This window comes from Culex pipiens, chromosome 2 (genome assembly GCF_016801865.2).
Source record: "Culex pipiens pallens isolate TS chromosome 2, TS_CPP_V2, whole genome shotgun sequence".
Lineage (NCBI taxonomy): Eukaryota > Metazoa > Arthropoda > Insecta > Diptera > Culicidae > Culex > Culex pipiens.
Genome location: NC_068938.1, coordinates 200,956,728 through 200,970,758, shown reverse-complemented (window position 1 = coordinate 200,970,758; position 14,031 = coordinate 200,956,728). Strand labels below are relative to the sequence as shown.

Here is a 14,031-nt window from a genome sequence, read left to right as displayed (position 1 = left end):
GTACAAACAAATCCAGGTAAACAAACAAAGCATGCAAACTGGCAAACTGTCAAAAAGTGCGAGTTTGTTTGTTTGTTTGCCGTAATGTAATAGCTGCTTTAGACAAAACAAAACTCGATAAGGATAATTTCAGGCAAGAGTATGTCTGGTGACTTGAAGGGGGTCAAAAGATACTTCAAACATCTGGGAGGGGGTTAGAACTAGGTGTGGCAGTTGGGGCCTTAAACTCGCTATAGCTTCAGTTCGGAGGGAGCTTATTTCTTAAAGTTGTGGAAGTAGTGGAACGAGTTGAGGCTGTTGTCGTACGACAGATCCTTCCACATGCTCAGATCGACTTCGGGGAGCTGCGTGCACGGCACGACCTGGTTGCGCGAGGACGGTCTCCAGAAGGCCTTGGGCTGCATGGACGTGACGTGGTTACCGTTGTCGCAGAACAGACGCGCGATGCTGGCCTTGCGGATTTCGGCGAGCTGTTCGCGGGTGAAGGCCACGTCCTTATCGCCACGCTCGTAGAAGAACCGATCGGCCACTCGGGTGCGGTAGAACTGCTCGGTCAGGATGCACAGGAAGGTCGGTCCGGCCAGGGCACCGTTGACGTGGGCTTCCAGACCGGCTCCCACCGTTAGGTCCACGTCGTCGATGCTCTGGTACAGCGACTGCAGCTTGGCAACGTCCTCGGCGGAGATCAGGTCCAGGAAGTCTTCCCAGGTGTTGGCGCGCTTGAAGCCGCAGAACTCGCGGTAGTCGTTGTAGCCGGCCAGACCGTGGTCACGGTTACGCTGGATGTCGAAGGCGCGCAGGTCCGATCCGAACGGACGTCCACGGCGGAACAGGAAGTGCTTGATCTCGGCGTCGAAGTTGCGGTCGGTCAGCTCCTCGGGCTGGGTGGCGAGACCACGGGTCAGGAAGTCGTAGTTGTCGCCGGCTTCGATGATCGAGGGACGGTTGAACCAGTCGCTCAGACGCAGCGATCCAGTGGGCTTGCGGACTTCCGACACGAGGCTAAATGGGGGAGAGAATGAGTTGGGGTTAGAGTGGGTCTAGAGGGATCTTTGGTTGGGTTGACTTACTCCAGACGTCCTTCAATCTGCGAGTGGAAGTAACGGAAGGCGGAGGTAGCGTGGGCGTTCAGCACTGAGGGATCCTGCGATGGGTCGTAGTCGTTGATGTAGTCTCCTCCCTTGACGTTGTAGATCAGTCGGTTCTTGAGCATGTTCTCCTTGCCGAGGAAGATCGGCAGCCATTCCCAGTAGTTGATGTGCTGGTACTGGGCGGTGTTGATGCGACGGGCTTCCTGGAACAGCAGCTCATCGTCCCAGTGGGGGTTGTACTTCTGCAGCTGGTCGGCGATACGGTTGTGCTCACGCAGCAGGATGATCTGCATGATGGTCAGACCGGGGTTCTGGTTGACGCGGGAATCTCCGGCCAGGTAGCAGACTTCGTCGCGGGAGACCACGTCGCACTCGGTGGTGGCGTTGGGGTTATTCGGGGGCCACTCGTAGCCGTCACGCTCGACGGTAGCCATGCGACCTCCGGTGAAGGACCGAAGTCCGGCGTTCTGCTGATCCGAGTTGCCGTACACGAGCGAAAGGTCCAGCCACGAGGTGACGGTGGTGAGCTGCTCAGCGGGCGCCGACGGGTGGGTGGCACTGCACGGGTCTTCGCGGGTCGTGAGCGTACGGACAAAGTTGACGCACTCGGTTCCGGTCTGGCTGTGGGCGGGATCGTTCTCCGGCACGATGATCGGGTAGCAGGTGGCGTGCGCGCGCTCCTTTCCGATGAGCTTGCCATCGTCGGTACAACAACGGGTAGCGTGTTTCTCTGTTGAAATTGTGTAATTGTTAGTTAAAGAAGGTGAAAATTCCCATAAATGCTTATCATTTGTTAAACGTGCAACTTTGACAGCCTTCAAATTGACAGCAAAACATCTTCAAATTAGTGTGTAATGTTGACAGCTACCCATCAATAATTTGTCAGTTGGATTGGCATTGGCATTGGCCGATGCACTAAGTGATTTGTTTACATTTTTTTTGTACACTCCGCAAACGTCAAACCATACAAAATTGCTGCCGCATTCTTCCGGGAGAGATCCGGAAAAAAGATCCGGCAGCAATTTGTATTGATTTGACGTTTGCTGAGTGTGGCAAAAAGTTTGGTTATGTTCTGCTTGCAAAAGACAATTGGAAAATGATCCGGCAGCAATTTGTACTGATTTGACGTTTGCTGAGGGTGTCGAAAAGTTTGGTTATGTTAAATACTCACTGGACTGGGTACCGCCGGCCTGCAGACTCATGTCGTGCGTCATGATCTGTCCCCACTGCATGTTTCCGAGGGTGAACTGCGGATCGGGGACGTCCTCCTCGCCGAACACGACGAGCGACAGCAGACGCGAGTTGGGCAGTTCCTGGCCGGTGACGGAGGTGGTCGGGCTGGAGATGCCATCGCCGTACTTGGGCGTGAGCAGACGGCCGTACGGGCGGTTCGGGGTTCCCCAGGCCGGGTTCTGCAGGTTGTTACAGGAGCCGTCAAAGGTGCGGTAGCGGGTCTTGGTGCATACCGGCGGGGCCGGGCACTGGGTGGCGGCGTTGTACGCGCTCAGGAAGGGCACGGTGTACTTGGGCTTGGCCTGGATCAGAGGGCTGTGGGAGAAACGTTTGAGAACTGGGTCCTAGGGGATGGAGTTTTGAGGTTATGCTTACGCAAAGTGCGGGGCGTTCGAGTGGACAATGTGCGAGGACGGGTGGTAGACCGTGGCCGATGGTTTGTGCAGGACACGGGCCGACGGCGTCTCGTGGTGGATCACACTGTACGAGGTGGCCACGTTGACGGCGTTGGACTGGCCCAGCGCCAGCAGTGCTGTTGCTACGACGAACAGCATCATCTGAGAGGGGAAGAAACGAAAGGGTGGGAAAGTGAGGTTAGTTTCATGTTCGAACTTGGGAAGTGATCGTGTAGTTGGTATGCATTATTCAATTTGCGCGATCGCAGCAATAAATTGCGCAAAGTTTACTTTTCCGCGAGCTACCCCGACAACTACCGTGAAATTAGTTGCTTTATTTGTTTTGCTACAAGGTACCTCAATTGTTGCCAGGCGCTGGCGAAATTTCAAGACCCTTGGTGACCCTTTCGCGGTTCGCTGAAGATCATCGAAGATCATCAAACAATGGGGAGCTTGCATGACGTGAAGTGCGCTACTCGAACGGAGGCTGTCTGCATATTTATTGTAGATCATTGAATAGCGTGTATCATTAGTACACCCAACGACACGGCAAGGGCGCGGGTCGTCGCGGCAAAGTCACACGATTTGCTCTTTTGCCTGGTTCTCTGGCGTTGAGAGCGACTATTTATGCACTCTTGCTACCGCGGCGAAGCCGCCGTGGAGTTTGTTTTGATTCATAACTCACTCGTGGGGACACGCGACTTGTGAAGTGAGTTTTTACGCGCGATTCAACAGGTCGGTCGGCGTTCATGTTTAATTCAAGTGGTGTTCTTGGTGGCAAGAACCCTTTTTGTTTCTTGCGGATTGAATTGCATTGAATTACGATTGGATTTGCTGAAAAGTAACAGTTTTCAGGTTGACTTTCAGAGCCTGAAATGCCGTGGTCATAAATCAGCAAAAAGGTTTGACTGATCTTCCGACTCAGGATCATTGGAATGTCAATTTTGCTGTGGATCACATTCCAACCCTGTAGTTTAATGTTTGTGGATCACATTCCAACCCTGCGTTTGACAGTTCGGCAGGGTTGCGCTGCAATCCACAGCGTGTGGAGCGTTGCGAAACCACTGAAATGGCACGGATTCGTAAAGGTCTTAGAACACGGCTCGCCGTCATCGTCCATAGAAGTAAACGCGACACCACGACCTCCTGGATTCTGCGCCGCTCCACGGTTTAGCTGTGTAAACACTCCACATTGAAACAAAAGAAGTCCATTACATTCTGAGCTGTAAAATTGCTTTATTATTGGAGGATCACGAATGGCCGATGAATGGTGGTGGTACAAATACGTGACCATAAATCTGCATAACACCTCTCGGCAGCTGCTGGTAGACCCTTCACCACTCCGTGCGCGATCTACATGTTCTACCTCTGCACTTATTTTAATATATTTAAATTAATCTGCTTTTCCTTGCGGCAATCGATGCAAAATGAGTACGTGCGATCGCCGGATTACAATACTTGAGACCAACTACCGCTTACGATTGTTTGAACAATGAGCCGGGTTGGAATTTCAAGTGCACTACACTGAAATGATCTAGTTCTGCAGACTGCCACCTGCCGGCAGCGGCGGGTAATTAGATTAAAAATCGCGTTGCGATTGTTCTCAGCGCGGTTTGACAGGTCCTGAGAACGCGCAAGCGCGTCGGTAATGAGATCACAATCTATGGACGAAACTCGTGATCTATCGGTTGATCGGGTGACCTCTCAAAGCGATCTTGAAGTGCTGTCATGTCGCGGAGCAGTAAAGTATTTTATTCCGGCTGGCTCTCGGACAGCTGTGAAGTATGACGCTGAAGTCGTGTTTGTTTTTATCGAGTTGAGGTTATGGCTGATGAGAAAGTTGATCATGGCTGAACACTCCCAGTTGCAACCGATTTGTACCAGGTGGAGTCACTTATGTCAATCAAACCGTCCACGTGGTCTCCACACATTCCTACGCGTCAATTAGTTTCCAAACGGTTCCGATCCCAATCTGATCGCGGCTACCGTTGCTAATCTCTGAACCTAACCTCACTCATTAGTCATCCACACGCGAGATCACCCCCGCCGAGATCCACACCTTCTGCCAGACGACGAGTTGTAACCTTAAACCGATCGGCGATCGAGACTCGAAGATTTGCTCCACTCACTGTTCAGCAAGATCCGATCGAGCCGCCCCAGCGTGGATTCAAGATTACAATCTTAAATTGCTGTTTAATAGCGCCCATTTCGCACCATGCGGGTTGGATTTCACGTGGTTACGAGCCGGGAATCGCCGCCCAGATCGATCCCCGTGGTACCACAAGCGGCTAATTGGGCCCAAGGTTGGTTAGTGTACAATACGGCGCGGTCAGTTGATTGGTTTAGGTTCTGATTGAAAGTGAAAGATTAGCATGTTTTAGGGGACGACAGAACAGGGGGGCTGGCGATCATAACATGGCAAATATGACCGCAGAAGGCACGGAATGTGTTGAAATGGTGGCTATTTAGAGGTAAATTGCTGGAGACCACAGGCGACACTGGCAGCACTGCAACTGTATTGTTTGTAAACAATGCACAGTGGGAAAAAAGGGCCCAAAAAATTACCGCAACATGATTTCGCGCAAACCATCGATTGCTATACACCAAAAGCTTCGTTTTTGCATCAGGAACAATAATCCGATGAAAAATCGCACTGCACGGACCGGTGGCCGGAGTACAGGCCACCGGAAGATCCGGATTTTTGGAAAAAGTGTCAGATTTTTCCAAACGTGAACTGATAAGCTTTCTTCTACCATGAATAGTCATGCAAAACAATCCTAGAATAATATTAAATACCATAGGACCCATCGGAACCGGTTCCACCAATTTCCGGTGGCCACATCCGGAACCGCATTAGGAAACAGCGTAAACTAGTCATGCGACGTATCAAACTTCTTGATTTTGGATGGAGAGTATCCTCAAAATGTATTTTTGCCTCCGGTGACCGGTTCCCAGGTTCTCCGGTGGCCACATCCGAAGATCATATTTGGCAAATTCCTGAAACCACTCTTGTGACATATCAAACTTCATGTTTTTAAAAGAGGAGTGTATAACTCATGTCCCCATCCAAAATCAAGAAGTTTGATACGTCGCATGACTAGTTTACGCTGTTTCCTAATGCGGTTCCGGATGTGGCCACCGGAGATCGGTGGAACCGATTCCGATGGGTCCTATGGTATTTAATATTATTCTAGGATTGTTTTGCATGACTATTCATGGTAGAAAAAAGCTTATCAGTTCACATTTGGAAAAATCTGACACTTTTTCCAAAAATCCGGATCTTCCGGTGGCCTGTACTCCGGCCACCGGTCCGTGCAGTGCGATTTTTCATCGGATTATTGTTCCTGATGCAAAAACGAAGCTTTTGGTGTATAGCAATCGATGGTTTGCGCGAAATCATGTTGCGGTAATTTTTTGGGCCCTTTTTTCCCACAGTGCAATGATTGGAGGCGTGTTGTTGATCTCACAATTTGTTGAAATGTTTCATCAACTTTATTTAAGTAACTTTGCTTCCTGCAACGGTTGGTGGATGACGTTTGAAATATTTCACCCGTTATTTTCGACAGTTATAGAAGATCGACTTCTGTCATCAAAGTGCGATTGTTAAATTGAGTTGTATTGTTGAAGTGATTTTGATTAACCGTGGTAGATTTTCTTGAAATATTTCGTTGGCGTCGATCTGTCAAACATTGATCGCGGTGAATACCGGTAAATACTTTTCTACCACAGTTTTTTTGTGTGTTCAATTTGGTAGATGGCTTAGTAGATTTTTGACAGTTCTATGCTAACGAATTATTTCAAGAAAATCTACCACGGATCTACCGAAATCTGTTTCTGACTGTTCGCTGATGACAGAAAAACTTTTTTTTTTCTTCAATTTTCTGAAATAATTCCAATGTCAAATCAGCAAATTTACTATTTTTTTAATTTACTCGCATGAACAATCCAATAAATTGACAACAACTCCAGTCCGCCAGTGTCATGATCGCGATTTCGTGTAACCAAACAACAATCACCGCTCAAGATCGATCGCTGCAGGCCATCATCCCTAGAACTTGAAAGAAACGGTGACGACAGCCTCAAATCAACGCGTCAGTCAAATTGAATAGCACTGTGCAGAGGTCTTCTCAACCAAGACCTCCAACGATGCGCCACAGTTGACGAAACAGAACCTTGCGCAACTGCGCAACGGGGGCCTTCGACGATCATCCCCCCATTGACGGTCTACCGGATGATCACCACCGGTGGTGGTCGATCGCGAACAGTGTCGCAAGTCCCCAGTTGGCGATCCAAATCTGGCCACTGGTACATTTTTACGATCACGACACGACTGCAAACGGCGCGATCGCGCTGGAAGACCCGCGGTTCTTCTGGAAGCGTTACGACCTTGACCGGCGATCGGTAGCACGATCCGATCAATGCCGCGCGTACCTTTCTCGTCGTGAAACTGCCCAGCCAGTTTGGCGACTTCCCTTTTTTGCTCCAACTCCAACGATTATTGAATTTATTATTATTACCTCACTTGGCCAGCCGTTGAAGTCACTGTACTTTGCGCGCGCGCTGTTGACGTCCGTCGTGTTGCAGACGGAGGGAAAGCGCGCACACACTTGGGGAGGGAAAACTCGTTTTTTGAAGTTCGTGTGGAACCGAACTGCATAAATCAGAGCACTAATGCGGACTGCTGGTAAAGTGTAAGATTTATCCGGTTTATATCAAGGAGCTACGGTTACGGCGAGCTGCACGTGAGTTGAGAGCTGAACGGTTCAGCGGGTATAGTAGGTTGATCTTGGGATAACAGTGCAAAGCACTTACAAGCCTGAACGGGTTTTGCGGATCGAAAATATCGACCCAAAACCTTGGATAACCGGAGGAACAATGTGCCGTTGGATCATTAAGCCATACTGAGCCGAGAGAACAGGTTAGGTTACAATCTGTTACAAGTTCGGTAATTAGCCAGAGTATCAGTGCGTTCTGAGTGCGTTCAGATCTTGAGTTCTTGTGCATCCTTCCATGACTGTACGCATATTGCGTTACGCTACATTAGTATTTGACCAAACCAAAAAAAGTGCGTGGAACATGTATCGTCTAATAAAGCTTTGTACATTATGATCATGATCAGTTGATTGCGTCCGCACTTCTTGAATAATCTGATCAAAGTTCTGTGCGAGCTGCCAGCTGCTAAATTCGTAATTTAGCTGAAATTCTTTGAAATGTTTCCTAATTTGACAAACAGTAGTCATTTTCCTGCCTTGATCGCATATTGGATGACATATTTCATCAGTCAATTTTGACAGCACATATCGCCTCGACAGCTGTCACAGCAAAGTAAAAAATCATTTGACTAACAAAATAATCTTTTTTTTTTTTGTTAAAGTTGGTGATGAAATATTTCATGCATCACTATCTGATCAGAGTTGTATTAAACAATTTTGGTGGATTTTTTAGAAACATTTCATCGCACAAATTTAATGGCACACATCAGACTGACGTTTGGCGAAAAAGTGTCAATCTCCGCCAATATTTTCACCGACATGACATGGGAAAACTTACCGATGAAACATTTCAAAGAAATCCACCAAAATTGTAGGTTTAACAATACAAATATGAAGAAAGGAATTCGATTAATTCCAATTGAACGTTTGACGTTGATCGATAGTAAAAATTACACGTTTTAATAAAATCTACCAAAATCGTCAGAAAAGTGACGTGGCCTTGTCGTATGAAATATTTCAAGTGATCTGTGGAAAATAGCGGATTATGTGCTCATGATTGATGGATGTTCTACTAAAATCACCTAATCATTTTAAACGTCTTGTAACGATCTCAAACCACTCTTCACCGCCTCAACAACCAATATGCCACGCTCTCAGCCATCTTAATTGCCCGATCAAAACCGTCGGAGATGACATTTTATCGCGATCGCAACTGCCATAAATAACAACCCATTGAATTGGTATTACCGATGATCATCCACCTGACAGCTTCAGGTGTCGACCCAAAGTCCGATCGTGCCACGGATATCAACGGAGCGATTATCGCGCGATCTCTAGAATCCTCATAAATCTGTCCACAAATCGATCGTCGGCCGGGTGTAATGAGCTCAGCTGCTGCCTGCCTTGTCGTCACTTAATGAAGACATTAAGTCGCGTCTCCGTTACGGCTAGTTAATGACCGAGGATCGCGCGCGCGCTCCGCGCGAAAAGTGCATCCATCGCAGCATCGTTTATGGTTTGTTAAACGGTGTAGCTAAACCTGTTTTTGTTGTAGCGGCGCTACCTTTTAAATACTTCGTTTTTTGTGACGACCTTTTTGGCAAACCTTTCAACTTCTTTGAAGCGACGGCATCCGGTGATCGCTGCACACGACTTTTCAATAGCTGCTGTAGCGGTGAATAATTGGGTTAGTTGAATCTTTTTTTGTTGAGTCAACATGTGGGTTAGCCGAACTGGAACGTGCAATATTTCGCGATCACCCGGCGCGATGCGATCTGCATGTGGCCAAAAAGGAAAGGCGGTTTAGGGTCCATCAATCAGCGGTGCGGTTTGCGACCATATGGAACACGTGACCGGTTGATGGACGTGGGAATCGATGGTGGTCCATGACCTACACTCGCGGTGAGAGTCGTGTGTTGGGTAACCGCGTTGAGTCACAAAACCCAGGACCGGTTCGATGTCCTCGCTGGTTCAAAACCTCGCAGGGACCTCAACAAACCTTTTGAACACAAAGTTATATCACGTGCTTCAACCGTTTCCCTCGTTGATCCAGTTCATGAAGATACGATCGGCCGAAATTATGAAACCGAAAAATCACCACCTTCAAAACGGAACTCCAAAACGAACCTTTATATTTTTCCGTATGGAAATGAATCACTCGTAACGACCAGAACTTGCGGCAGGGTGTGAATCAAACGAGGCGCGAACGGCTACTACCGACAGCCGCCGCTGGAAAACCGGCGCCAAGCTGATTAGGGCCCCCGAAGTCGGAGTCGGCCCATTCGCTTTGGTGTGAAACACTGGCTTAATTATGCCGCAGGCAAGCACGGAAAGTTGAAAGGAAATCGTTTTTTAAAAGTAAAGGAAAATTCCAAAATAATCATTCAAAACGATTTACGAACTGTCAATTTTGAAATATTTCAAATGTTGTTGCAAGACAGAAAATCAAAGGGTTGTGAGTTCGAATCCTCAGATGTGAAATAAGCTGAATATTCGGATGTTTCAAGAGTCGTGAATAATCTGGAAATACTGCCGAAGAGTAGAATGTCACCTGAAACATTTCATTAATGTCACATGTCTAAGGTGTTGAACATGTTCTTGATTATTTTGCAGTTGACAGAACTTTCCGTGTTCCCATCATTTTCCCATTTTTCATATTATATTTTCCGTGCCGGACACTAGGCCGCGACTTAACTATGCTGTTTTGTTGTAAATACAAGCTGTGCGGCATGCGCTTTACTGGTACTTCTGGGGGCGCATTTTGTTGCACATGCAAACGTGAACACCTTTCAGCAGCAGCCGTACTGCGGTGTTGATATGGGCTTATGAAGTCAATTTTCAATTGATTAAGCCGACTCCCCGCCGCGGGGATGGTGAGAAGACCCCGGCGCTCAAACTAACCTAATGATTATAGGGTGTTCACGTGGGGCTGATCCGCACAACATTATCAATTATTAAAATTAGATTTAACATAAGCGTCTTGAGCACTTGGGGCTATTTTGACCCGATCAGACACGGTAGTTACATGGTTCAGTGAGCGACCTAATGAGCGGCTTCGAGGCGTTATTTGCTCAGTCACCAGGGAAAAGTGATTAATTGAGAGCAAATAGAGAGGTTATGTTTTCAAGAGGTGCCGGAGGCGAATGTTTGCCGTTTGAAGAATATGTTAATTTGACCGTTTGAGGTATCTGCTAATTACAATCGCATGAACAATTAAAATGAAGTCATTCTAGTGATCGATGAAAAAGGATTGAAATGTTTCATCAACCAGCTATTACAAATCGTAATCGCTTTCCCTTTTTTATTTAGTTTTTTTGCTGAGCGGTTTACACGCACGTTCAAAATCACTCAGTTTTCGTCAAAACCGATCCTACTCAACAATGAGTAAATGGGGCATCTGTCAGATTTGAGCAAAACCGGAATCCAGAACCAGTTTAAGATTATGGCTCAGATTCAGAACCGATATAAAAAGTCGTAATTGACTGTTGAAATATTTCATCTACTTTTTACCAAATGGAAAACGACTCGTGATTAAGCTGTCAAATGAAATATTTCAAGCAATTTTTGAACCAAATGTGGCATGATATTCCAAAACTCCGTTTAGACGTAAATGAATAAGTCCTAATTGGCGTGTATTCACTGACGTTGCCTCTAATGTCAGCTGTACACGATTAGCTGCTGTTACACAATTTGATGTAATTGTACCTCACCGCTTGTATTGTTTACTTTTGTCACAACCTTTTCCACGACTCTCCTGCGTTATTTTGAAGGGCTATACGAACCTGTAAAGAAAGAAAGAGAAAAACAAACAACAATTAGTAAAATTAGTCCACAATGCTGAATCCAATCTGGGCACTAATTGCCACTTTCAACTTGAAAAAAGCTATACGTCTCAATCATAGAAAGTCTTTTGTTTTCCGCGATCATTACGAAGGGATTATGAGGGCCCAAACAGCATCTTAATTTCTTATTAAAAAAGCAAGTGCTGTCGTAAATTTTAACTACCGTGGGTGGGCGCAACGCTCGGGCTTAATAACCGCAGCAATTTAGATGCCATCCGATTAGAATCACTACTGGTACGTTCGTTTGAGCATAAATCAAATCCGTTTTGATCAGCTGAAACGGGGAAGGTGGGCGTTCCCTAGGTGACGACCTGCGCAGATCAATCTTTGCTCACCCCTCGAGGGGTCCACCAACTGCGCAGACTCCCGCCTGATGGGAAGCCATTGCATTGTAGTATCTTGAATCACGTGGAAAAGCGATTTTACCCGGTCGCTGATTGGTTTGTATGGCGCGAAAAAAGATTCAATGAAACGAATGATACCTGTGTGATCGATCAAAACCGTGGCGCCAAGATTACGTGAGGTGGTTCCACAAATTTATCATTGGTTAATAGTTAAAACTACTGTGGGACAGTGTGTTACTAGGTGGAATTTCTTGGAGAAAATTGGTGCAACTTTTTGTTAATCACAACACTGCTACACTCTAAAGGAAAAACTGATCAGATTGCGAAAAAATCTCAATTTTTCACGGTGCCAGAGTGACAGTGCAATGCAAAATTGTACCACGCTTGATTGAAGATTTGATCGCGGGAGTGTTATGTCGCACCAGATCCAGTTCAGCAAGAGGTAGGGTAATGTGGGTCGCAAACAAATCAATTTTTCATCCGCCTGTCAAACCAGCGCGCGCGCTCTCGTGAAAGCAAAACAAAAACGTGACAGTTTACGCTGGCGGCAGCGAAATGTGTCAGCGGCGTTAGAAATTCGCTAAACCTCTGATGTAACGCAAAGTTCAGGGTGTTCATTAACGGCGGTTTATTGCCCCAATCGCGCTTACACGCTGCACCGAGAGGAGGAAGTAATTTGCAGAAATTTGTATCACCGCGGATCACGCGTCAGTCGTGGGAATCATGGCCTCCTCCGCAGACGGTGGGGTAGCTGGAAATCTCTCACACGTCAAATTGATTACGCTCACATGCGCGCGCGCCCCCTTGTTTACATTTGTACACTGTTAACATATTCCGTCTGAGTGTGTACTGTCACGGCATGCGAAACAATCAAGTTCAAATTACGGGTTTTCGTGCAAGCATAAAATACACACTTCACCTTTTTTATGATCTGGGGCCTCTTTTGTGAACCACCTTAACCAAACAAAAAAATTTCTCACCGCACCACCACCCGCGTACCCTTTCACCTTAAGACCTACCCAAAGTTGGGTCGCACCGTTTACAAACAATGATTGCGCGCGGAGGACCTCACCGGTGACGGAACGAGTTGTTTGCAAACAAATCCGTGCCGCACGCGAGAGAGGTGTTGTTTTGTGTGCGGAATTATGACATGTGGCATTGTTGTTAAATGAGCCATGTGGATTGTCGTGGCCCAACCGACGGTGGTCAAATCAGCGGGGGGTTCCGGGTCAGCAAGCGGCATGATCAAGGCAGTGCTGTGGAATTAATCGCGAGTTGGTTTAATTGAATGTGGAAATTAAAGGCGTTTAATTTCATGGTTAGAAAATTGCCAGGAATTTAGCTGTTAACTGGGTGGGTTTTCATAAGCGAGCACGGCTTTGTTTTGCTAATTTGACAGGATGCAAGTTGAATGCTAAAAATTTTATGTTGTTATCTTTACGTAACCGTGTATGACTGAGCTGTCAAAGTTCAAAATTGGGCTGCCAAAAATCATCAAAATGGCACAAACTTCAAAGGGTGACGCCAAAATCACCCAACTAGTTTGACCAACTAAAGTCAACATTAAAATGCAGCAAAAAGCAGGTGATTTTAATTTATCACCACCGCTCGTTAATCAGTGTGCAGCTTGATCGTAAAACTTGACCCTTGGAAACACTGCGGTGTAACAATTCGACCTTGCCCGGTTTAACTGCGGTGTTTCTCAAGATCGTTAAGCCTAATGAAATGGTCGTAAAATCGGTGACATTTAATCAATCGGATGGTTTTTTTTTTGAAAATTTGTGCAACAAGTTAACCCAAATTTGAGTGCTAATAGCGTTCTGTCGAAATAGTTAAAGAGTGCACGCTAATAGAAAAGAGGCCACTTTAAATTTTCATTAAATCTGAACTGAACTGAAAAGCTTGCAATGTTTCATTTAACATTAACTCAGCAGATTTCCTCAGCGGGCCAATTCAAACCACATCTAATCATACGGCAGCAATTCATTAGACAACTCAACTCGGTCGTTGGGTTGACCTGCAAAACAGAACTTTGGTGACACAAGGGGGGAGACAATTATCCAAACTCTACACCATACTAAAAGGGTTACAAATTCTGAGCGTCGCGACGATTGGCGCAATAACCATAATAGGGTAGTCAACCTGCTACTTAGAACATAATTACTACACTGCGGCCAAGTTGTTCACCGTCGGGTAATTGTTCCACACTTTGTTGATCAACGGTAGCCGGCTGACTGATGATGGTTCGTGCTAATGACCAAGAATTCTTGAGCAACCGCGCGCGGTTAGAAGAGTTTTCGGTATGGATTACTCTATGTCGTCGTCAAAGTTTGACAGCGCAAGCGCAAGGTAGCGCAGAGCAAAGGTGGCGATCGTCACGTTCTGGGCTGACATTTTGAGGGCTTTTGATCGGC

At 46.7% G+C, this 14,031-nt stretch overlaps 1 protein-coding gene across 2 annotated transcripts in view; it reads right to left on the bottom strand.

Moving 5' to 3' along the window:
- LOC120420350 (peroxidase) overlaps positions 1–14,031 on the bottom strand; it is a 41,926-nt gene continuing 27,895 nt past the window's right edge. Inside the window, exons 1-5 of one of the 2 annotated variants that reach the window (XM_039583346.2) lie at positions 7,237–7,384; positions 2,700–2,881; positions 2,263–2,639; positions 1,071–1,821; positions 1–1,002 (exon numbers count right to left, since the gene is read on the bottom strand). In XM_039583346.2, the coding sequence (XP_039439280.1) occupies positions 255–1,002; positions 1,071–1,821; positions 2,263–2,639; positions 2,700–2,881 (2,058 nt within the window). In that variant the 5' untranslated portion in view covers positions 7,237–7,384 and the 3' untranslated portion in view covers positions 1–254. Of the gene's footprint in view, positions 1,003–1,070; positions 1,822–2,262; positions 2,640–2,699; positions 2,882–7,236; positions 7,385–14,031 lie in introns of those variants that run through there. The other variant, XM_052707450.1, reaches the window with a different exon arrangement.